This window comes from Anser anser (assembly GCF_964211835.1).
Source record: "Anser anser genome assembly, chromosome: 5".
NCBI classification, from domain to species: domain Eukaryota; kingdom Metazoa; phylum Chordata; class Aves; order Anseriformes; family Anatidae; genus Anser; species Anser anser.
In genome coordinates, this window is record NC_139725.1 from 10,463,445 (window position 1) to 10,488,578 (window position 25,134).

Here is a 25,134-nt window from a genome sequence, read left to right on the forward strand (position 1 = left end):
CCATTCTACGGTGCTATGAAATATCTGTCTACCATTTCGTAGTATTTATGCGGTTATTTTAAAGGTAAGCGTATAATTTTTTACCTTGTGGTAGTTAATAGCTTCTTATTAAATAATAGCTTCTTATTTTAGAGTTCTGCGAAAAACATAAAAATTTGTAAAATCTGAAAAAATAGAAATCCTGAGTCTTTAGATTTGCCCAAGTGGTCTTTTGAGAAGTGCTGTTCCTCCTACACTTTTTAATAAAAATATTGATGTCCATTTTGGAGAACTTGGCTACATACAAAGTTGCCTGAACTCTGCAGTTACAGTTATATACGCAATACTCCAGCTGCATCTAGTCTCAACGAAGCAACAGCTTCCAAACAGCAAGATGACAGCTCTGTGCAAAATCTCACTGCAGAAGAGAGTCAATGCTGCACTTCAGGCAGTTCGTTTCCCATTATCAGACTGAGTTTTCACATAACCTCCTGCACTGGAAAAAATACTACTTGGGGAAAATTGACTTTGTGCCATGTATTCATTCAGCATCTACAACTATGAGACTGAGAAACAGCTCTATTCCTTAAGCAGTTGTCCCATTTCCTAGTACTGGCCTCAAGATAACACTTTTTCATAAAACAAAATTCATGCAAAACCTAATCCCTCGGCACTACTTTATCAAAGGTTTACAAGGCAGATTTGCATTAAACTGAGAGAAATTCATCACAGAAAAATAGAAGGATTGCACATCAATGCTTTCCTGACAGAATAACTTCTCACACGTCATTTATTAAAAAAGTACCATTTTCCTACGTTGACAAGTAGCGATTTTTCCTGCAGTGGGAAAAAATATTCCCATGGATATAACCAGCATGCATGGGATCTTCGCTCTTTCTCTGTCTCTTTGTGGGCTCTTGGATGGGAGCCATCAATAGTTCTGTCTGCATTGGCTTCTATATAGCAGTATGATAGAGCATTTACCTATTGGATGCCCAAATTAGTGGATTATTAGGAAAAGATGAAAATGAAAAAGAGCGATTAATTATTATAGTGAGATTTTTTCAGCCACTGTCTGTCTATAAATGACTTGTGGTTTTTGGTCAGGTTCTTGTGAAAACTGAAGACTAGGAACATATTTTACAAATCTGAATTGGACCAGAAGTGCTGTCGTTTTAAAACTTGGACAAAGAATAGGCAACCTGCTATCAGTACCCTAAAGCTATAGTGTACTGCTGATAGATACTGAAGTAGTTCGCATCAAAGGGATTATGTTGGTTTACTTCTTAGCATACTAGGCCTCAATAATCAGTTATTACTTTATTAGTATCCATAAGGCTAAATTTTCCATTGGAAAAAAAGAAAAAGAAAAAAGTCTCAATAACAACATACAATGAACTGCTCACTTACAACTGCATATTCACTTGTCCAGCAACATCCAGAATGACTTGCAAGAGAGCATGCAAGAGAAATGCAGATTTGCATCTGCTTTTTGACTCGTTTTAGTATGCATTTAAAAAACATAACACAATTACTGACTCATCATTTACTGTTTAACATAAAACGTGTTTTCATCCAACAGTTATAGACAATTTCTACATTTTTTAAGATTACTTCAGCGCTCATTTCTCAAATATAAAATGAAAATTCAACAGAATCAGTAATGAAAACATTGTGATTACAGAAGATATATTATTACAAGAAATGAACACAAAAATTAAAAAAAAAAGGCAAATAAAAGAAAGCACATAACCAAAACTACTCTAATACACACTTTCCTGTGAGAAACTTTAAGAAATTACCATCTCATAAACACAGGGAGTAAAAATGAATGGGAGAAGTAGCAACAACAAAACACGCAAAAGGAATTTTATTCCTCTCCCTTTGCTAATCCTGAAAACAATGAATTTTAAATGAACAGAATAAAGAAGAAGAGCAAAATACCCTAGTAAAGCTAAAACTAAGAGGTTAAAGGCTAAAATCTCTTAACTAAAATATATTTTTCTTGAAAGTATACTTTTTGGAGATATTATTGATGCAATCTATGAAACATTTTGGACAAAACTGCTACTGGTTTGAATTCAGCTGACATGATTTTCTTCCTCACAGTGTATTACTGCTGACATGATTAACGTACAAGTGATGGTTGAAGAGGCTAGCATCTTTTTGTAGATGGTTTCTCTGAAGTACGGTTATGTGTACAGGACATATAAAATATAAATGTATATTTGGCGGCTTAACAAGTGTTCTGGAAATGAACTAAAATCTCCTAACTACACAGAAATAGGCTGTGTAGGCCCCAGTGTTACACAAGGATCTGCAGATGAGTGCAGAGGAAGAAATACCTTCTCGTGCTCAACAGAAAGAGACTGCTACCAAAGCTTTAACCATGCTTTGGTCACACAGAAGGACCTAGTTAGGAACAACACCAAAATAAGTATTGATGTGGTAGGGAAGTCTAGCAATAAAGTCTTCTCGTCCTTGGTGAGGCGCACACTTTCATTCCCATCATTTCTAACACCCACCATTTCAGGCATCAACAGATAGCATAAAGCCACTAATTTTCTTTTGGGTCTTCACTATATGTTCTGCTATCTGGTGTTATGTGGTATTTTTTCCAACACCTGCAGGTTTATAAAATTAGACTGCCTGATCATTTCAGAGACAAACCCTCTCTCTTTGGCTCTATATTACAGCTTCAATTTATTAAATACTTTCTTGACAGCATTTCCCAGTTGACCAGACACTAAGCGAAGTATCCTTGGAATCCTTCTGTCACTTTATGCTTTTTGGTTACCTGTTCATCAATTGGTAACTCCACCACCAGAACTGGTCAGAAATGTTCAAAATGGTGAGTCTGCCACGGTAAGACCACATTTTCAGGGGACCAGAATATTCTCGAAACATCATCAACTCCTCTAAATAGTCACACTAATGCACCTTTAAAGTCAGTTTATTAAAAAATCCAGTAAAAAGAAAGTGACTGGCAGTAGAAACAAGTGAATAATTATCAAAACCAGAAAGAAAATTAAAATAATGATATCCTAATTATTCCACCTCTGCATAGCACTTGAAGTTGATGCCTTAAAATCCATGTCTTCTGGGAGCCTCAGCATGAACAGAACTGTTCACAGTTAAAAGTTAGAAAATAAAGCAAGTGTTATTTCTATTTTTTTTTCTACAGTAGAACTAAGAAAAAAAATATCCACAGCACAGCCTTTATATTCTTGTTCCCACTGATGTACTCTAAACTACAAAAGTCATCTTCCCTCCACCCCCCCATTCATGGGCAAGCATCACATTTCCATTTCTTCCACTGCCTTTTGTTTTTACCTAATGATTTCTCTATTTTTGAATTAATTGCTTTACACTGAAAAAAAAAAAAAAGGAGAGACTGAAGACCAACCTGAGTGCTCTTTCTTTCAGGTTGAATTTTACAACTTATGTGACATCTTAAAAAATACCCAGATTTCAGCTGTTTCTCTTTTTCCAGTTTTCTCTTTTCTTTTTCCTGGTACTTTATGAAGTATTTAGTTTAGAAGTCACATGCCTAATACTTTTACTCATTGTACTAATCATTAACCACCCATATCAAAGATGTTAGTTAATTTTCTTTTTATTACAAGACTTTCAGACCAGCCCAAGGCTACTTTCAAAGGAATTAAAACAACTGCAGGACCTGAGTGGAGATTGTTAACCTCAGACTGAATTTAGTACTTGTAAAAATGCTTTTCTAAGTTTTCTTTTCTAAGGCAGATTTCTTTTCAAGGTCTTTCTCTTCCTCTTTTCCTCTTTTTTTTTCCTTCTTAAAGGAAAAAAAAATCATTGAATGGCAGCTTTCATCAAGTCCCTTGCCTTTTCATTCCATCTTGCTAAAAAAAACTTGGATTCCATCTAGATAAAAATTCTGACCGTGAATACCTACGGATGTCCACTAGATCTGAAATGAAAGATTTCTATGAGATTACATATAAACTAGATGATAGAAATAGTAGGTAACAAGCACAGCTCCTTTCTCTGCTTTAGCTGACCATGAGCATATCGGACGTGGTCAGATCCTCCAAGAGCAGCAGCTCACTCATCCTGCCACCGACGTGATGCAGGATTTGAAGGGGGGCAGGATGGCGGCTATTTGCCCGACCGACTGACACACCTGGGAGAGATGCAGCAGCATCAGAAAGGTCTAGGGAAGTCCTGTGTGATCTAAAGAGAAGCATTAATTTCCAAATCTTACCAAACTGCATCATTAAGTCTAATAAAGGTTAAACGAGAAATGATAAAATAAATAAAAATAAAATAAAATCACTAAGATGTCACAAGACTGCAAAGCCACGGTGATATTGATTTCTTGTGATAGGTATTCAGACAACAGTACAGAGTTGTTGTATAACTCTTTTCAAATAAAATGAATATTGGCTTTTCAGAAAAAAAGCACTTTTTGGTTCATTTCATCCTGTGAGAAATCTGGTGGTTCACGTGATTTGCACTTGTGGCGCTTGTCTACATCGCCAAGCAAGCAGGCATTGCTTCTACAATGTACAAGTCTTATTTATTTTTTAAGCACCACATATTTATTTCTATTAGCTCATTCCATTTTAATTGCTGTTCTCACTATGCAAATTGTGCAGAAAACCAATATGTGATGACAATGAAAAGCAGAAAAAATTACGAAAACCTATTAATAAGTATCCTGAACTAATTTAGGATAACTTTAAAGTATAACTCATAGTCAGGCTTCTTAGTCATCTAAAAAACAAAGAAACCCTTTAGCAGTCTAAATATATTTATTAGTAACTCACGAGTTCTCATGTTAAACCTTAGCTGAGGATCACCACAGGATCTCAGAACGGTGGAGGTTGGAAAGGAAACCTGGAGGTCACCCAGTCCAAGCGCCCCTCCCAAAGCAGGGTCACCTCGAGCGGGCTGCCCGACACTGTGTCTGGTCAGGTTGTGAATATTGCCGAGGTTGGAGACCCCACATCCTCTCCACGAAACCTCTGCCAGTGTTCAGACAGCCTGCTCATAATAATAACCTTTCACTGAAAGATAAAATATTTTAAAGGAAATGTTATTTCTTGTTTAGCTTCCTTCCTATTTATTTTGCTTCCATCTTAATCTTGCTACTCCAATTACTGAAAATGTTACAGAAGCTCTGTAAACCTTCCAGACGCAAACATATCATTGCAGGCTAATTAAGCAATGGGCAGTATAATTTTCTGCTGCAAGTCAAGCAAATGCAAGTCAAACTCATCCTTATTTCTAGATTTCCTACAACATATAGCAACAGAAAGTTGGAGAGGCTCCTTTCCTACAGTACAAAAGAAAAGCAAGCTGGGATTGATCCCTAACAGCATGTTATTTTTACTTCAGAGTAATATCCTAAAAAGTAGTTCATTCACAAGTCAAATTCCCAGGCACAGCACTGAAATCCCATTGCTATCAGTGAGAGTACGTAGGGCTTCTGTGTGGAGTCCATCCATAAATGTATTTATTTATTTTTAATGTTCAAGGATGCTCAAGATAGCTTCCAAATCAATTGTCACGAAGTTTTTGTGATGGACCTTTGAGCCCAAGCAGCTTTCAGGCAAGACAGCAGTAGTAAGTGCTTCCTTTTGACAGGCTGTTTTTCCATTCAGCTTTTCCATTTTACTTAGATGCTGGATTCCTCAAACAGCAACTTCAAAGCTCTGCATTTCTGAAAAGTGTGAATTATTAATAGCAATATGGTTAAGCTCCTGTGCATTATTCATTTATTCTTATGGACTATTTGTGCTTCTGAAAATTCTCTCCTCCTTTTTTGCTCAACCTTACATGCTAAGGTACCTCACAATAGCATGAGCGATTGCTGGAAAGACAACAGCACCTACTTATTGCAATATAAGCAAACTGCCAAGCAAAACTTTTTTGCTGAAAAATCCTTGCTTTTGCACATGGAAAAGAAATAAATTATTGTGGTTGTAAAACGCTGATCCCAAACCATGCTGATCCCTCTTTTCCTGCTTTGCTTCTTCCCCTGGTAAGTCTGGTACAGTCCCCAGATGCTCTGCCCCTGCATCCCCAAATGTGCCCCAGAGAGCAGCTGCCAGCGACCCATGGTCACGAGCATCGCCCCCAGCCCACAGGACCGATGGCTGCACTGGGACAGCCCTGGGACTCACCCCAGGGCACTTGGGGTTGCCACCGTGCCTCTGGGCTCCTCTCTGTGTGTGGGGACAAGCCTTCATTGGGCTGATGTCTCTGCCGTGATTGGCCTGGCAGCAGCTGGGGCAGTACAGCACTGGGTTTCCCCTACCCAGCACTGTGCTGATCAGCTGCTCCCCGTATGAGGAGAACCCAAAAGGTGCGACCTTCCACCCGCACTTCAGCCCAGTGACAGCACGTTCAGTTAGATGCAGGCTGAAACTACCCAACACTCCTGCTGTCGCAAGCATACAGCGACAAAACTTAGCAGAAGATAACCAGGAGAGGCTGTTCCACCAGTCCCAGACAGCATTTTGTCTTCTTAGGCTGCATTTACTTCAGTGATACTCACACACATTATCTGCAAGTTAGGCTCATAAAGATGGATGACCTAAGATAAAATCTGAAGCTTTTCTGAGATAGCTCTGGGTGTAGCTATGACTATATGAGGAAGAATGCATCTATAAAAGAGTTAACCAGGAATAGCTATTCACGTCTAAATTCATATTTTTGGGAAAGAATTGACTGTTCTGGTTAAGAGACTCCTCGTTTAAAAAAAAAAAAAGTTTTATATATTTAAAGGTCAGCTTATTAAAGATGTAATTATTGGACTGCATTGAATTCCAATATCTTTTAAACAGCATTAAGTATGTAACTCCTAACAATTACTGCACATTAGGCATCCAAGTGCCATTCAACTTCCTGACAGAATACTTGCCTGCATCTTGGAAAATCTTAAAATCAAAATCTGGTTGTGAGCAATCCAAAACCCCTAGGTGCTACAGCACTGAGTGGAATTTCACCCGAACAGCTTGGAAATCACAACCTTCCCCTACAAAGCATCAGCTTACAACCAGCCTTTAAAGATGTACACATGTTCATTTAATGCTTCATATATGCTAAAAGTCAATTTTTGTATATAGACTAATCTCTTATCTATCTTTAAATGTATCTACAAGAGGGAAGTATTCTGCACAAGGGGAATTTTAACCCCCAGGCCTCTCCACCTCGACGATTCAGCATCCAGCAAGACATGTCACCACACTTCATTTTTAAGTATGATGCCCACAAAGCCACATTCATTTCAAGTGGGAGGAAAAGGTAGTGCACAATGTTGCGTTTTCCTTTCAGCTGAGAAATCCAGCCTCTGCTGTGTGTTCAGCCATAGTCATTTTGCATTCAGATGATACCTGTTTATTTCTCCATCTCAAGCCTTTGGCTCTATGCCCACCTGCACAGGATACTATTCCCATGCTCACTGTATTACCCCTTAGCAGAAAACTGTTTCTATCAGCTACTTTGTTCCATTTCTTTTGGCAACTGACTTGGAAATCAATACTCATTGCAGCAGCTGGCTGCAAGGCAGGGAGTGACGAGGCTGCCATGGTGCAGCAGCTGAGCGGCGCTGCTCACACGCACGTCTGTGCTTGCTACCTGCTACTAGCTACTATTCTATCTACCTGCCTCTCTCCCCACCTACCATCTCTGTGTCTCTGCAGTACTACTCACCTTTCTACATTTTTTCATTTACTCTTCTGTGCTTTTAATTTTCCTCCCTCTAACCTCTCAATGTGTTCCTAAATTCAGGAAATTCTTAGGACTGACTGCTTGTTCTACCATTTTCACTGCTCAACTCCCTTTGCTCTTTTGCTGCTATTTTCTCATACCACGAAATTCCTTTTAGAATGACCACACAGAAAGGAAAGGGAACGGAGTGCCATGCAATAGCCCTGAGATAACAAGGACTTTTTTCTCCTAAAAATTTGATTAATGGTTCAGGAAAATTACATGGTCAAAGGTACTAACTCCACTGGTTTAATGAAGCAGAAGGAAAACAATGCCAATGTTGCATATATCACACCTTCTGACTTGGAAAGGCATATCGAGTAAGTTGCTAAACAAACAGTAAGAAGTACATAGTTTATCTGAGCAAGAGTAATTGTACTAAGTCAGACCAGTAGTGACATTTCAAACACTTTCCAACTCAAAATCTTTCCATCGTCACAGTAATTATCTGGAGTGTGCGTGACTAGCTACAGCTCTTCAGTAACTGTGATGTAATTATGAATGTTTCAATGTACATTTGCGAGCGCTCTACTTTCTTTTGTTTGTGCATTTCCCTTGAGCAATCAGTGCTATGCTGAAATCCAGTAAGAATTGCAGCAAAGCAGCAAGAAAATCCATGTGTCGTCTTGCTGTACTTTATTACTAAATAAAAAAACAAACACCATACAAACAGTGGCATGCCGTTGTTCAAAAGTGATTTTTGCAGATACTCTTCATACAGAGTGCTCTTCAAGCCATACTCCCTTCCTCTAACTGCAAAGACAAGCTAATTCAGCGTGTTTCCGTGGGTTCTGTTTTTTTCAAGAGCTCCTCCCTTTAAACAGATCAAATAGTTGCATCATAAATGTTACTGTTTTCCTGGCTCTTGCATATTGGAGATGACCCAAAAGCATAACTAAGATATCATCCTCTTCAAAACCCCATTTAAAATAGTCAAATGAATCGTGAATTAAGCTGCGGCCTCACCAGTCAGGGAAATGAACAATTCCTCACTTAAGTAGTCACACTGGCTTCAAGCCCTCACAAGCCAGATGATAACCCAAATTGAGGCAGACTCAGAATCTCATTCTGAGCAAACAGAGATGAATTTGCATTCATTGAGGCTCAGAGTTGTTAAAACATATTGCTGTACACTGTAGCTTAGTTTTGAGTTACACTCATCTTCAGTAAATAGCCTACCATAGAACTGAAGTGATTATAAAATGAGCTTGTAAAGGGAGTGCAAGATTTGTATCCTGAGTAATGCTATACATGTATCATTCTTTCTGCAAATCTCATCCAGTATCCAACTCGAGACAACACAGCCACCCTACCTTCTTCACTGTAGACAGGCCCAAGCAGAAAACCAGACTTGTTGCTTGTCAAACGTGGATTTAGCACAATTAGTTTCTGCTATCACAGCATACCAAAAATGCAAGTCGTTCACCCCAACCCCAACTTTTCAATGGAAAAACATATCACTTCGTTCACTGCTACCTAACTGTAGAGCTTGGGATTTGGGACTGCCTCTACTTGAGACAATTGTTCAGTTTGTCACGGTTGAAGACATAAAATATACTTAATCACAAACTGCTGACTACTGCTAATTTTTTTTTGCAAAATTTTATAAAATCAAATCCAGTATACTAAAACTATTATTACAAATACTCAAGAGAATAATTCACACTGCCAGACTTGTTTCATTAATCTTCTTCACTTAGCAGATTTCAAAACTGAAAAAAAAAAAAGTGAAACAAACCAACCAAAACACGGAGACAGGCTTGGAACTTGTACTTTTGTGGTGATGTGCAACGAAGTATAAATGGTAAAATGAGAGCTCTAAAGAAAATCAGTGTTGGCACAGGATGCCTATTTTAACAGGTCCTTAGTGAGGGAGATATGAAAAGCTCTGGAACAGGTACAAGGTTTGACCACAGATAATACCCTGCTAAGCTGTACTTAAATCAGCGTGTAGGAAGCTAATGCCCAGACATCTTACCACAGGGTCATCATCTGCAGCCAGACAGCAGAGCAATGCGGCAAACCAGAAACTCAGATTTCCTTTGGTTTCTCGTTTTAAATAGTTGCTCAGTGAGGAAAAACATAACAAGACTTCTAGAGCACTGTATAATAGGAGGTTAAACAAGCCATATTTAATGACTATTTTCAATTAAGTTCTATACCACAACAGCACAGTCTGGAATAAAAAGACTGATTATGGGCTCTTCTAAGATGTTTGATTGAAAAAGGGGAAGCGCACCTTAAACTGCGTAGCTGTACCAGGCAACAAATATAAGAGCAAATACATTCAGGTGTAAGTCTTTTTAAAAAATTAGGCTTGGCTTTTCAGTGCACCGACAGAGCATTATAAATGGCACCATTTGAATATGGTATCATTTTAAAGGAGTGTATTAATAGCTGTGCTGGTCTCAGCTTTCAGAGTCAGGATGAGGATAGCTTTGAAATTTTCAGTAGATGCTAGTTTGCTCCTGGGAATACAAATGAAAGAGTTGAGCCCTAAAAATTCTTTTCCTCATGCTAATATGAAAACCTGTTCTTTCTGCTCCTGCGAAAAACAGGTAAAAGACAACTTCTCATGAACTTGCAAGACAGAATACATCTTCTAGTAGCTTTCAGCAGCTTCTTTGGATTACTAAGTGTACTAGGTCCACCAGAGCCAATGAAGTATCAAACATCCTTGGAGAATTCTCCAAGAAAATCCTAATTAGAACTCTAAATTTCTGAATGCTGAAAACTCTGGAGCACTATAAACACAGGTGATCTTTACAAACCCTCCTTTAAATTCACAACCTGAATGCAAATTGAATTTACAAGTTACTTTATAAGTAATGCAGATCATTAAGATCTTAAAATTACAGTAAAAAATAACAACAAAAATGCTCTAATCCAAAACAGCAGTGCTCCTCTAAGAAGCTCAAAGGTGTTTGTTCATTAACAAAGAGCAGTTAATGAAGTAACAAGTGCTCCCATATAGGGAGGACTATAGCTTTTCAGAGGTTCTCAATCCAATCCTCAAACTATCTAAAACACACTACAACTTCAGATAACAAATTTAAGAAATTAAACAAAATATTTGGCACTGATCAGTTCAGATCTTGGAGTACATCCTTTGTGGAAATGCCCAATTTGCTCAGAAATCAGGCAATTCTGAGATAAATCCCTCGAGGAGCTAAATCAGCACTCACTAAGAAAAGCCATGCTGTGAATTGAAGTTGCTGAACACCTTTCTGTCCTGTTACACAACTTGAACAGAAAGAATGAGAAGTACCTCAAGCTAGGCACTGGATTTAATCTGCAATCCACGTACCTAAAACTCATACAACATGCTAAAAAAAATCTTCAGTTTTACAGCAAGAATATATTTTCTTTTATTTCTCCCAGCCTTTATCTCTCATTAAAAAGCTTTAATAGAGGCATTAAAAAAGAACAACAGTCAGTAAGAGCACCCAACAGAGCACACAGGAAATTGTGGTCTGTTTATCAGGGCTAAAAATCTAGATCCTAAAATTTGAAGGCATCACTATGGCCTTGACCCACACCCAGAACATAGGTTTTTACCTTCTGTCGGGCCAGAAACATTCAAACCCACTCACAATGAAGTGCCTGTTAAAAGAAGAGCCTCTTCCAAGCCTTAGGTTGCCTCTCCTTCTGAAGCATTTTTCAGTGAAGCTTCTTAGGGAAACAAGCAGTTGCTTTGCACCAGACCCGTATCCATTCCAAGCTCCACAAAGTCTACCATAAGGCCACCACACACTTTGATCTTCTGCATTTAAAAGGATGCTACTTGATTGTGCTTGAGATCAACTACCAAATCCCAGCCAGCTGTCTTTCCCTGGAATTATTAAGCTACAAAGTGTCTATGGAGACAGTCTTTGTTGTCTTCAGCAACTTTACCTCATTCTTGGTTGTCCTTCCTGGACAGTTATTTATTACTTAGAGGTATTAAGCAAAACTGCAAATTAACATCTGATGGGAGATTTTTCTCTTCTAAAGAACTAAGAAACATTTCTTCCTTTTCCCCTCGACATAATTCTTATGAGGCCATAGGTTGAATCCCCCTTTGAAAAGATAAGAAGTATAAAGGTACAGCATAGTATATGAAATAATGACATATTTGAGAATATTTCTGAGGAAAGTAATTTCAGAAAAAGCAACTTCTGCCACAACAGAAGTTAAAAATAGCAATATTCTACAGATGGCTCAACAGATCTAATGCACTACTGTGCAGACACATGGATTAGTCTACCTTCTGCACATTGCTCTTTTTGATAGGGATACCTTCAGATAGGAGAAGGGGAACAAAAATTGTAGGGGTGAACGAGATTCTTTCTTCAAACCTCGCAGCGTTTTCATAACACTATGCTGTGCTATACTGCTGCTTTTGAAAACTGAGAGTTTCACTCCGCGTATACAACCTGAAGCGGCAGCAAGACACAACCACACTGGCACGTTACAGTGGCAGCCTCCTACTGTGAACACCTCCTCACTCTGCCAAGGAGGAAAAACAGAAGAAAGAAAACAAACTCCAACGAGAGACAAATCCTTGGGGTATAAATGCATTTTTCTTGGTTTTCTTCTCTGTTGAGGACTCCCACACACCCAAGAGCCTAGAGAACTTGGTTTTAATTCTCTCAAGCCTTGTAAAGATAGCTTTGGTACAAAAAATGCTATTTGTCTTCTCAGCTAGTAAAAAGCACTCAGAGCAGGTAAGGTAAAGAAACACAATGCTACCTAAGCCATTCAATCTCCTATCTTAAATGTTACCTCTCTTCAAGTTGGTTTGAATATTGCATTATACGGCAGCAGGTATACAGCCGCTGCATCTAAAAAGGTTAATATCAACTTCTGTTTTTTTCATCAGCTATTGTTTTTGTTGCTTTATACCTTTCCTATATGATTGAGAATCCACATTAAAGTTATGCCCCTTCAATCCCCCGCAAAAGAAATGAAGCTTGGTCTTAATGCAAGTGAAGCATGTAAGGCACAGCTGTGATGGGCAGTTGGCCATTTCGTGGGGATTACCACTGATTTGTAAAGAAGAAAAAAAAGGGAATTTAGGGCACAGTTCTGTGAGCAGCTAGAAAACAAATAGAGCATTTAGTCAAAATCTCAGCTACGCTAAGTTAGAACAGAACTTCATTGGAATCTTAAAGTAGGAGAATAACATAAAAGACCAAGTTTGGAAAAACTGAAGGCAATGACATGATGCTCAGCTTCTGCGATCAGTTTCCGCCAACGACAAGGTGCCAGATTCTCCACTTCTTTCAAACACCTCCTGATTAGATGATGAGTTCTTGATTGTGATTTATGTTTTCTTAGTTTTTCTGTAGCCTTTCACCCAAGATTTCATGCTGTCCTCCCGCATCCCCAGAAGCAGCAGGTTGAGAAAAGCTGAGACCAAACTCATTCAGATAGATTTAGCACACATCACACTGCAGATGAGGTTATCAGGAAAGCGATGCACAGCCCAGTTGTGCTGTTTAGGCTACATAGCTCCACAAGAGCATTCTCCCTTTTTCAAAATCTCAGTACTGGCTCAGTACCTTACTCAGGATTTCTTCAGGTGTAAGGAAAAGAGAAGGATCTGCTTCTCAGTAGGTTACTGGTTAAAAACACTAGATTATTATTAAGTTTTATGACTACCACAAACACACAATTTCTTAAATTGTGCAGCGCAGCTTGGTTTCAAAGCAATTAAACATCTTCCCTGAGCTAGAATATGATGAAGTTAGTTTGGGGCTATTTTTTCCCCAATATTATTACAAAGCAGCTGAACAGCTCCTGAAGAACCTTGACAGGGACTCCAACTAATCATTACTGTAACGTAAAAAAAAGTTTTCTAATTAAAAAAAAAAAAAAAAACAAGAACAACAAAAACCACAGATTTACAACATAGATTCAAATCACTTGATGCTTTTATAAACACATCCATGGCACTTGAAAAAAAAGATTTTCTTATCCTGTTTAATTAACTTTGTACTCGATAAACTAGATGCAATGTGTAACAGCACTGCTCGTTACTGCATGTAAGATAGGCAGTAAATGCAAAACCTCTACAGCAAGGAACTAAATTTATCATGGGATTACCAGAATGGAATAAGTGCTTTGAATTATTTATTTCTCACTAGCCATTCAAACACAAGAACTTGAATGAGGGCAAATCCAATAAGTGAGCCCATGACTTATGTATGGAGAGCGCCGTATTAAATCATAATTTATGACATACTGTACTCCGAAAAAAAAGAGTTGTTTAAGAACTAAAACTAGAGGAAGCATGGAAAGATGCTGATTGTGAAACAAATCTGGGTTTCGTGTTACCTGACAAAGGAGAATTAGAAGAAAAAGAAAAATATAACGCAGGAAAAGAGTATGGGTTCCACGATTAGGAAAAAATACTGGGAGTTTACTGGGGAAAGGACCGTTTACCATCGCAACCACAGCAAAGGCTTCGCAGCATCCCTAACCCCAGCGGAGGACGTATTCACCATAGCGCTTGCTGGCCAGCACAGCCCGTGTTCTGCCAGCCAAGGGGACCCGAGGGGTGTCCTAGGGGTGTCCTAGGGGTGTCCTCTCTGCACCCCTGCCCCTGGTGGGAGCGCGGCGGGCAGCCCCCCGCAGCCGCTGCTCCGCTCCCGCATCCCAGCGATGGACCGCCCGTCCTACGGGGGCAAAACTTTTCTCCCCGAGGAGAGGGGAGGGGAGGGGAGGGGAGGGGAGGGGACCCCGGCCCCCTGCAGCCGCCGCAACCGCGGAGGGCGGCGAGGGGCTGCGCTGCGCTGCGGCTGCCGGCAGGCACCTGCCGCAGGCGGCGCCCCCGCAGCCGCCCCCCGCCCTGCCCCGCGCCGCCACTGACCTTTCTGCTGCCGAAAGGACTGGATGGAGCCCGAGTGGTGCACCATCGTGCCGCCGCTCGGCAGCCCGCCGTCTCTCCCTGCCCGCCGGCCGCGGGAGGCGGGAGCCCGGCGGCCCGGCCCGCCCCGCCCCGCCCCGGGCTCGGCCCGCCCCGGCCCGGCCCGCAGCCCCCGTTGCTGTGGTAACGGGCGGCCCGGCCCGGCCCGCCGCGCGGCGGAGGCCTCGGAATGGCGGCGGGCGCCCCCGAGGAGGGCGAATGGGGTCGGCTCCGGGCCCCGCTCCCTCAGCCCCAGCCCCAGCCCCAGCCCCCGTACGGCCGGCATCGCCCCCGGACCCGACATCACCCCCCGCTGCGCTGCCCCTTCCCTTGAAAAGAAATCAGGTGTTACACGGGAGGCTAAGGAAAGTCACCTAGAGAAATCGCACCTCCTGCACGCAGCAATAAATGCCCTTACATCTGTGTAACTTGGTATGTCAGCCGCTTCTTCCTGTCATCACTCCATAAACTCCTGTTATGTCACCAGATTTTTTCACGTTTACAAGCTTAGTCTTCGTCTTGCTACACATAGCTTTTTACAGAAAGACACTACATTGCACACTTGAGGCCTGCTGCGTCCCATTGCTATGTTATTTATGTTCTAATTTTCCTTTTCTCCATGACGGATGCCAACAGGATCATTCAAGATAATGAAAAATGCAAAATTATAAGCGTTAATTTCTTTCCCTACCTCCCCCTGCTCAGGGCTTGTGCTGCGCTACGTTTCGAGGTAGCGTCACTCAACCTCTGTTGAATGTTGTGTTGCCGTTTTTTTTTCTGACCACAATAATCTGTTTCCTTGTTCTTCCTAAATTCGCTCAGTTGCATGCTCAGTCTGGTATTCCACTCCGCTTCCAGCACTATCTAGCAACCCTTTTCTCCACTGAGGGTCACACGCATTACTTAATTCCCAAAAGTTAAGTAAATCACCTGTGCAGCTGGTGACAAAATTTGTTTCGTTCCTAAAGAGTCAGTAGGTCTGCTTGCGTGCTAGAAGGTGCACTAGAGATTTGTCTGGTAGTAAAGCCAAGCTAAAACTTTTCCACAGTTGACTGGGGTTTGTAGCATACCATCTGCTTAACAAATGACATGTTTGCCACCCCTTACTACAGGCCGGTCTGTACTAGGAAGTTGTACTGCTTGGTCTGTATCAGTGCAGTTAAAAAACTACTATATATATATATGTATATAAATATTAAGATTTTTTTTTACATTATGAAAACATACTAAACAGCTGCACATAAACAAATACATCCATACAAAGGTGCTTGTACATAGACAGGTTTTTTTAAAATGGCAGGGAGGTATTCTCCAGGAATTTCTTCTAGAGTATACCAGGCAGCACTTATGTAAGACGAAGCTGACAGTTCCAACTGTTATCGTAATTCAAGAAGAAAAAAAAAAAAAAAGTACTTACCTCCTCAGGATAGCTGACCAAATGTTGTGGGGTGTTTTTTGAACAGTTGTAAAAGGTTTGTTGTCAGTTTAAGAAAAGATACAGAAGCTATGGTGCTGTTAAGACATGATCCTACTCGTCTGTCAGTCTCTGGTGTCCTTCTGCACACTGAACGTAAGAGATGAGGCATTGCTCTGCACTCCTGCAATCTCAGGAAAACTGCTTCCAAAGCTGCTGGGAACAGCTCTTTCCTGCTGAGAGACAGCACTATTGGTGTTGCACAGCAGAATAAAGCAAGCGGAGCCAAGAAGCCAAGCTGGCTCTTGGTCATCAACCAATGCTGAAAAATCAGAAGCAGGCCAAAAGAAATGGTAGAATTAAGTTCTTTGCTTTCAAGCTTTAATTACAACATTAGAATGAAGAAATAGGGAAGTAAAACTTAAATGTAAACCCAGTGACTGACAGTCACGGGATGGGGGGGACAAAAAAATATATGTAACATAAATGACACTATAAACTTAATAATAACTAATCGTTTATAGTCTGCAAGCAGCAGATGTAGTTCTTCATTGTAATAGTCTAAATCTTTGTAAGGCTGTAGAGGCCAGACCTATTCCTACAAGAGGCCTTGGCTGATACTTCTGACTTAAAGGTGAAGTAGAGGAGAAACACACTTTCAGCTCCCTTTGTTAACAGAGTAAAACCATAAGAGAACTGCTCTTGTATGATAATAACCTACAATAAGGAGAAAGAAAAAAGGTGCTAGTAAGTAAAAATACAGCCTAGAGAGGTTCTTTCGCACACCCTCGGAAAAGAGTCCATCAGCTACGTGGTACTCTAGGCCATCCATCCCATTTCTTGTCCGTGGTCCCATACGGAGAGTTACAGAACTCCTGAATTCAGGTTGATCCAACCCTATTAGTACACGGAACGATGGGGAGAGAAAGACTAAGGCTAAAACTAAGGTTGTGATCAGAAACCCAGCAGAGGAATTAAACCCGAGGACAGAAAAGTGTTATTCTTCTACTTGTTTCTTAATAATGCAACTCTATTTTTAGCAGTATGTAGCACATATGCATGAAACTACAATTACAACAGCTGGGGGTAAGGTCTGCAAAGAGAAATAAAAATACCTCTACAAAGGTGGTTTAAATTAAATGGTTGACACTGTCAACTGAGTAAGCTTGATAGCGTTAAAGTATGGTAATATCACAATCTGGAACATTAATTCTTCAGAAAAGGAGAGATATTGGTCCAGTTTAGATAGCTTTTTTATATTATAGATAACAGAACAATATGAATTAATGGCTAAGAAATATAGGAAATGCACAAATTCTTAAGCTTCATATAAACAAACATTGGCTCTGAAGGTTAAAGTAAACTCAAAAATCCACCCTCACTCCCTAATGAATACTCTCTCTTTTGAAGTCATGTTAAGGTAAGACTCACACTATCCTTCAGTGTGACATTTTGTAAACCGTTTCTACAATAGATCAAAACTGTGGACTTGATGAAGAGATCAGGATCAAACAGAATTAGACTTAAACTCTCTAAGTCTATAATCACCAGAATCAAAATTGTGACTCAAAAGTTAAAGTTCATATGCCTGTACATCATCTTGAGTTTTTGCTCAGGTTTGAGGTACTCAGTTTCGACATGAACTCTGTTTTATAGACAGATTTGCAGACTCAGACATGTCTTTTTCATGAGACGGAGTCTTTGTCAGGACAGATTAGAAATTAAGAGTTCCTCATCTGGTTTCATTTGATCACAGAACGTGTAGCTTTATGTATATATCTACTTCTTGGGATCTGTAAAAATTTCACCTGATAAAAGGAAGATTGAGTCTCCAGATTTTACTTTCTACTTATCAGGATGTTGTTTTGCTAGGAAAACAGGCTATGAGAGAGAGATGATTTAAACTGAAATTTGTACTTTCACAGTACTTTTCAGAAAGCCACATGAAATTAAAACTTTATATTAAAACATAGTTATCCTGTGATAAGTGGCATACGCCAACTATTTCCCTGAGAAATGTAGCCATATCAACAAGTAATTGTAGCCAGCTGTTACCTATTGCCCAGAAAGAGAACTAAATTTCCTCCAGCAGAAACTCATGAGGTTCAACAAATGCTGAATTCTTCACCTGGAAAAACCCCGTACATCAATTCAGCCTGAGCAGCAGCACTGATGGGAAAGACCTGAAGGTTATGGGAAACACCAGCTTGAACAACAGCCAACTAACAGTGCACTTGCATCACAAATAAAGCAAACCTTAGGAGAAATGTGGCCAACAGACCAAATGGTTATTAACCTTCCCTTGGCACTACTTGAGCCGCATATACAATTCTGTCTAGCTTTGCTCCTCTGCACCCTCAGTTCAGGAATGGTTTTGAAAGACCGTGTAGCTGTTCTATAGAACATCTCCAAGATGATCAGGGGTCCTTAATATGTGAACTGCAACAATTATAAGAAAATGAACTCAATTGGAAAAAAACAAACTAAGGACTTCTAGCAGCCTACAACTAACTTGAAAATAGTTATGTGGATGACAGTATAAAACTCTACTTAGTGCTAGATGATCTGATTAATGACAACAGCCATGTGTGAGGTTTAGATTGAACATTAAGAAAAAAAATATTATATTGGTAATGCACCATAAGAACAGGTGACAAAGTAGTGAAATATCCATTCCTGAATATTTCCAAAACAAGGCTTGACCAAACTATGTCTGACCCAGGTTAGTAATGACAATGGTAAAGCTCCAAAACAGGAGGGTGGATTAGATGACATCCAGTGGTTTTAACAAAATACATAATAAGAAGCAAATTCAAAGAAGTGGGAAATAGCAAATTTAAATTATGAAGAAAACACACAATTTGGAAATGTTATTAAAACAAACTATGAAGTTATGCATTTTTTTCCGTATGTTTAGTGAAGGACTTGGTTGAATGCATACTTATGTCACTCATCGAAGCGTGAAATAGAAAGATGATGCTAAATGGCCAGTAATATACGGTAATATTTTGCAAGACCTTTGAGAACACCAAAGCAATTCCTTGGTCTCAAATATTGTCTGACACTGCACGTTTACAGCACCATCCAAAATTATTGATTTTCTATCAACAGACTTAAATAGTATGAAAAAATAACGGTTAGAGAATTGTTGAGCACAACTCCTGCAAGGAGGACATTTCTGTACTATTTTAAAGCTCCGCAATACAAAATTCATCTTGTTTGATATTTGCCAGTTTTCTTTAGCAGAACAGTAAAATTATTCGCAAATGTTCTGTTCTTACTGAAAACAGTAGGAATTTTGCCATAGGCACGAGCATGATGAGGAGGTCCCTCATTAAGTCTGATAAAGCTGTCAGTCACAATGGAGAAGGTCTAGAAAGCAGATTACAGAGCTAAACTTTGTAATAGATGAATTAAAAAATGGAACATTTCTATAAAGATTTTACTTTGTGTTGCTAAGACACAAACCCATGAAACTCACTGATTTCCATATTTTAATATTTAATTTCTATGGTAATTTAATAGACCTTTTCTCTCTAACTAGGTAGAAATTTCTTATATCCACAAGGTCTGTGTTTTCTGCCTGATATAAAGCATTTGGGCTTTGATTCGATAGCTCACTGTACTTGCATGCATATTTTTAGGCTTATGCTTTATAGATTCATGTTTACATCCTTAAATAGAATTACTTTTCCAGCTTTGGCCATAATTTGTCCATCTAAAACAAGGAACAGAGACAAACTTATAGTTAATGTTTACCACAAATTATTATTTTTTATTTATTTATTTATTTTTTCCAGCAGAGAAGCTCCATTTTGTTATAAAAGATTTGGGCCAAAAGACAGGAGTTTGGCATCCTTGAACGTGGAACATGCTGTAATCCTTGGAACAGACCTTTACAGAAGTGAAAAAATCCTTCTGCAACAATACTAAAAGATCATAGAGAAAGCACTGAAGTCACAAAGCAGGTGAAGAGCATGAAAGATAACTATAGTAACAGCATCTGATATATAACCCTATCCAAATTTCCTAAGTAGGCAACTTTCAACAGTCATTTTTATTTCATATTATATGTGTGCTTTCTTATTTTGCTTCTTATCTGAAGTAAACAGCACAAGAGATTAGTGTTCTCCAGCTCTGAAGTATCAGCCTATGAACTGTTGCAATGCAATTCTGTTTCTGCTTAACAGCCTAATTTGTTAAGTAAAGAACATATAATATTGTTTATATGAACATAGTCCATAATTTGACTAAAAAATCACTATCAGTAATAAACCTATTGTATAATGTCTGTTTCCACTGTTTAGATCTATTTTGAAAATCTGTGCATCTTTTCTTTAAAACCATGTTCCTTGAGAATGTCTATAACAATAACTGAAACTTTTAAAATTTGTCAGTTCTTAGCTGTGTAGTCTAAATCTACAGCAAAAAAAAAAAAAAGAAAAGAAAAGAAAAGAAAAAAAAGTTATAAGTTGTTGCTTAGAAGTTTGCTCCTAGATTTGCTACTGTTTTTTTGGGTCATCAGCTTCTTGGCTTAGATATCAGTCCTCTGTTCCATTTCTGAGAGCCGTTCATGACCTCCAAGCTAGTTTTGTTTAGAATCTCATAGTTATTATTTGGATTTATTTGGCCACAGACCTGATTCTTTTCCAACTACAGTTTTTTACTCCCTCCCGCAAACAAAAAAAGTCAGGAAAAGGCACCTTTTAAACTCTTAAAAGGAGCAGAAAGAAAACGGAAAAGAGAAGAAGAATGAACATGGTTTATGAGCATAGCCAGCCACTTCATACACAAAACCTCTACCTGCAAGTCATTTGGCTGTCTCCATGCACAGCAAGATGAAAACAGTATGGCAAGGGTACAGGAGTTTGTCACACTACCTGCATGTGTGGAAGAAGTGAAATTAATTGCTAAGGTTCATTCAGGAAAGGCAGATTTTCTTGCTTTGCGATTCTTCAAGGAAGTCAAACCAGCAATCTCTAAGTCTGCGACTGCAAGTCCTAGGCATTACAGTAATGCGGACAATAAAATATTTGAACCAAAAAACTGATGTATCCTCTTGGCAGCAGCTAGCACAGCAATGTAATGCCACTACACAGCAATATCAGACTTCTCCTTTCCAACTTGTATAAAGCATTGACGCGATCAGACATAGGTTCAGACATGATAATTTTACTTTTAAATTTATCTCACAGCATGCCTGCATTCCTTGTCAGACAACCTGCCATCCTCTGAAGCAAAAGAAACCACTGAGAATTTTTTCAAGGATGCCTATTTTTTCTTTGCATTTTCATCAACAAAATTGTAACAGGGTGTTTCAGTTAGCATCTTCACAGAAATTTCTCTCTTCGGTATCATGCTCACATACAGCTTTGGCCTTATTTTCTGCTGCATGATTAGGCTGTTTTATGGCTGCATAACCCCATGCTGGGCCTTACATCCTCATTCCAGCTCTGCCACTAGCATGTATTTTCTCTGACAGCAGCATCTGAGAGCAGATCGATGCCAAACGTGTGAGCTGTGAGCCCCCCCACGCATTTACCATGCATCAATCACCTCCCCGTCATTTTGGAACAAACATACTGAGGTGGGTTAGCCCATCCCACGGACTTCTGCGTTCCACCACCACACAACTTGCCTGCTTGGCTATACCAGGTCAACTCCCACAAGACTCATGCCTCCTGCCATTAGTGCTATAGGCAGTGTTCTGTATCCAAAGTGGTATGGTGCCATCTGGTCTAGCCATCCTATATCCTGACCTGGGGGGAACTATACTGTTACCTAACCAGAAAAGAGGCAATAATGATAGCGCAGATGCTCTTTTATATATTATGAGTGTCCTTAAAACTACAGAATTTAGCATCAAATCCAACTGCAATAATGTGGGTTTTCAAAACAAAAGGCTTTTTTGTTGTTTTGTTTTTCTTTTATTACAGAGCTTTGTTCCATAACTGAGTATTTTACTTAGATTTTCATAATACCTGTGGCTGATAGAAAGGTGATGCAAGATTTTCAAGCATACTTATGATCTCAAATTGCTTGTGATTTGGTGGTGATGATTTATCAATCTGGCTGAAAATGTCAAATAACAAAAATATGCTTACGTATTTCTCTTTTAAATGTCATGAAGAAAAATATTTTAGAATTCAAATACCGTCTTGTCAATTTTCAACCCAGAAAGTCCAAGTAATACATGACTGCATGACATCCAAAGAAAAGAGAGACATCAGGAAGTAGATGATGGGAAAGGAGAGCTTTCCTTATCTACAAGCACCACGCTGATTTAATGGCACTGTCATAGACCTCATGAGCTAAAAGGACTTGAGCCAAAATAAGCCGTAAACATTCTCAAGGATGTATTTAAAAAGATAACTAGATTATGCTTTGTTCCTATGCACGCATAGTCTATTTGTCTGTAAAATACGACTTGTCCTCAGAAGATACATTTATTTCTACACCTCTAACATGAGCCAAGCAAACTCACTGCAGACAGGATAGTTGTACATTACTTGCATCCCAGACAAATAGTTATTACATGCCAAACACTGAAGAAAAAAAATTCTTGGAATATATAGTACATACTGTTAAAGAATAATATACTACCGTATGAATGCTGACACTTGTGGTCTACTAGCTAGATGCACCTGCAAAAACAGAATTCAGGTCAGAATTACCTAAAATCATATACATATTTTTTTCCTCTTCATCCCCACTTTCTGAATTTAAATTCTTATTCTCAGTTTCTCTAAGTACTATATTTTCATGGTTATCTCTGTGTATTTTTGCAGTTGCCTACAAAAATAGTCTTATCCTCAATCTTTTGCATTTAAATGATGTAATATTCTGAAAAAATAAGTATACATAATATATATTTATTTTATATTTTATATTATATATAATATAATATATATATTTATTTTATATTTTATATTATATATATATATAATATATAATATAATATATATTATATTTATTTCTCCTAAGAGAAAAGTGGCATTTTTCTTTTTGCTTTCGTGGTAGATGGAAGGGCATAGAGCAGTTTTAACATGGTTTTCTTTAGACAAAGCAAATAAAAAGTGAAGAATTTGTTCTGCATCCCTTCCTCACACTATTTCCCTATAAGACAACTGTGCAAGAAGCATGATATCCTTTCATACCATTTAACTGTGGGGTGAGAAGATGAAGAAATATATACAGGTACAGATAGTATGCCTATATCTAGTCTATAGGCATTTGTGCAGGCTCCTACGAGTTGGCGAGGGGACCAGTTAATGGCCAGGGCCCATGCTGGAAATGAGGAACTTTCCGATTCTGTCCAAGTTCAACAGAGAAATAGGAAAAATGGATGCTTCTTCCAAAACTTGTCCTCTACAGCTTGGGTTGCTAAACTAAGCCTATTAAGAAACTTATTACCATATTGTTTTACACCTTTCATTTCTGGGGTGGGATTAGAGGAGAAATAGGAGTGTATAAGGGGTCTGTAGTTCAAGAGTGGATGAAAGTCCACGAGGTTCTTGCCTTTAATTCATAGGATATGTTAACTATCCTGAACTAACAAAAACCTAGAAGCATTGCATACAATATCTTTGTTTTAAATATAAGAGATTATTTACCTTTGAGTCAGTAGGAAAATAAAGTGTGCACAGACACTGCTTCCCAAGTCTACCTTTCCTTTGTTGTATAAAGTCTAGTCTTCAAAATTCTAATTCAATTCAAAATTCTAGCCTTCAAAATTTTTAGGAACAGTAACTTTGTTGTTATACATATATTCATGATTATTATGCAAGCTTGGAACTATCCTGATTACTAAAAACAAGGAAGCATTGTGCAACTAAATTATCCATGATAGTTACTCTGAAAAAGTATTCTCATAAATTAAAAAAACTTTTTTGAAATGCTCATCTGTAGCAGTTTTGGTCTCTCAGTTAATTTGCATGCATTTTATTAAGAAACATATGCTTGGTAGTGCATGAAGAGACATGAGTAATCAATTCTATTTCCACGATCATCACAAAAAGAAAATTAAAAACCAACATGTACCTATTTCTTACTTGCATACTGCATTTTGATTTTACATGTTCTAAATTGCTGTCTCAATAGCCTGCTCAGCTGTGCTCAGCTGTTTGTATTGCTCTTTAAGCAAACACTGTTCCTGAATATTTCTGCTGCAAATTATTATTGCTGCAGAAGTAAGGTGAACTGTCTGCATTATATCTTATTTCAGCATCGTTTAGAACTTCACAGTTGAAGCAAACTATCAAGATCAGAAAAAATATTTGTCAGTCTCAAAGCACCCAAGGCAAAATCTGCAAGTTGTTTCCACACACTCGTTGTAACTTTGTCTTTGAAATATATACAAACACTTTGCACTTGAAACCAGTAGATATCATTTCCCCCTACCAAGTGAACACAACAGCTACACAGTACTTCTGTAGCTCCTCATTGTCCAAATCCAAGCACTGCAGTTTCTCAGAATGAACGTGCCAGCTCACCTCAGTCTGTCACACACTTCTTGTTTCTGTGCATATCTCAAAAGCACATGCTGTCAGCACACAGCAGAAGCACTCAATGGCTTTATGATGTGCACTCAGAGCCGTAAGAACAGTGGTATAATATTTAAAATGAATACTGAAGCATTCTTCTTTTCCTTACTCCTTTAGAAGTACGAAGAGATCATATTTCAGCAAGATTGCATTAGGAAGCTTATACAGTGTCTCTTGAACCTAATCCTTCAGTTTCCCAAAATATTGTAGGAGAAGAATGTTCCAGAATATGTCCCCAATACAACATGCATGTAGAGACAGAGAGGCTTACCTGGCAAACATTTTTCTCCCCGCCAGCCTGTATTTGCACCAGAAAGGCCAGTAGGTAGGTAGGATTCAGCCAATATACCCTCTATTTTAAGATTCATTTTAAGATTCAAAAAAGCAGTATTGTATTTTTAACTACTTCAGGATTTTTTTTTATTTATTTTTTTTTACCAGGTTACTAGCAAAACCTGATTTTCTAATTTGGTTAAGACGTGTAAGCTGGCATGACTAAAGCAAGAGGCTCTGGAACATAAGAAGAAAAGTGGCAAGGTGCTTGTGGTGAGGCAGCAGCATCC

General features: G+C 38.9%; 1 protein-coding gene across 18 annotated transcripts in view; it reads right to left on the reverse strand.

Moving 5' to 3' along the window:
* Positions 1-25,134, reverse strand: part of ANO3 (anoctamin 3) — a 262,481-nt gene that overhangs the window by 130,204 nt on the left and 107,143 nt on the right. For 2 of the 18 annotated variants that reach the window (XM_083838213.1, XM_083838209.1), the window contains exon 1: positions 14,579-14,717. The exons of 15 other annotated variants lie outside the window; for them this stretch is intronic. In XM_083838213.1, the coding sequence (XP_083694339.1) occupies positions 14,579-14,624 (46 nt within the window). In that variant the 5' untranslated portion in view covers positions 14,625-14,717. Of the gene's footprint in view, positions 1-4,778; positions 5,793-14,578; positions 14,718-25,134 lie in introns of those variants that run through there. One more of the 18 variants, XM_083838212.1, reaches the window with a different exon arrangement.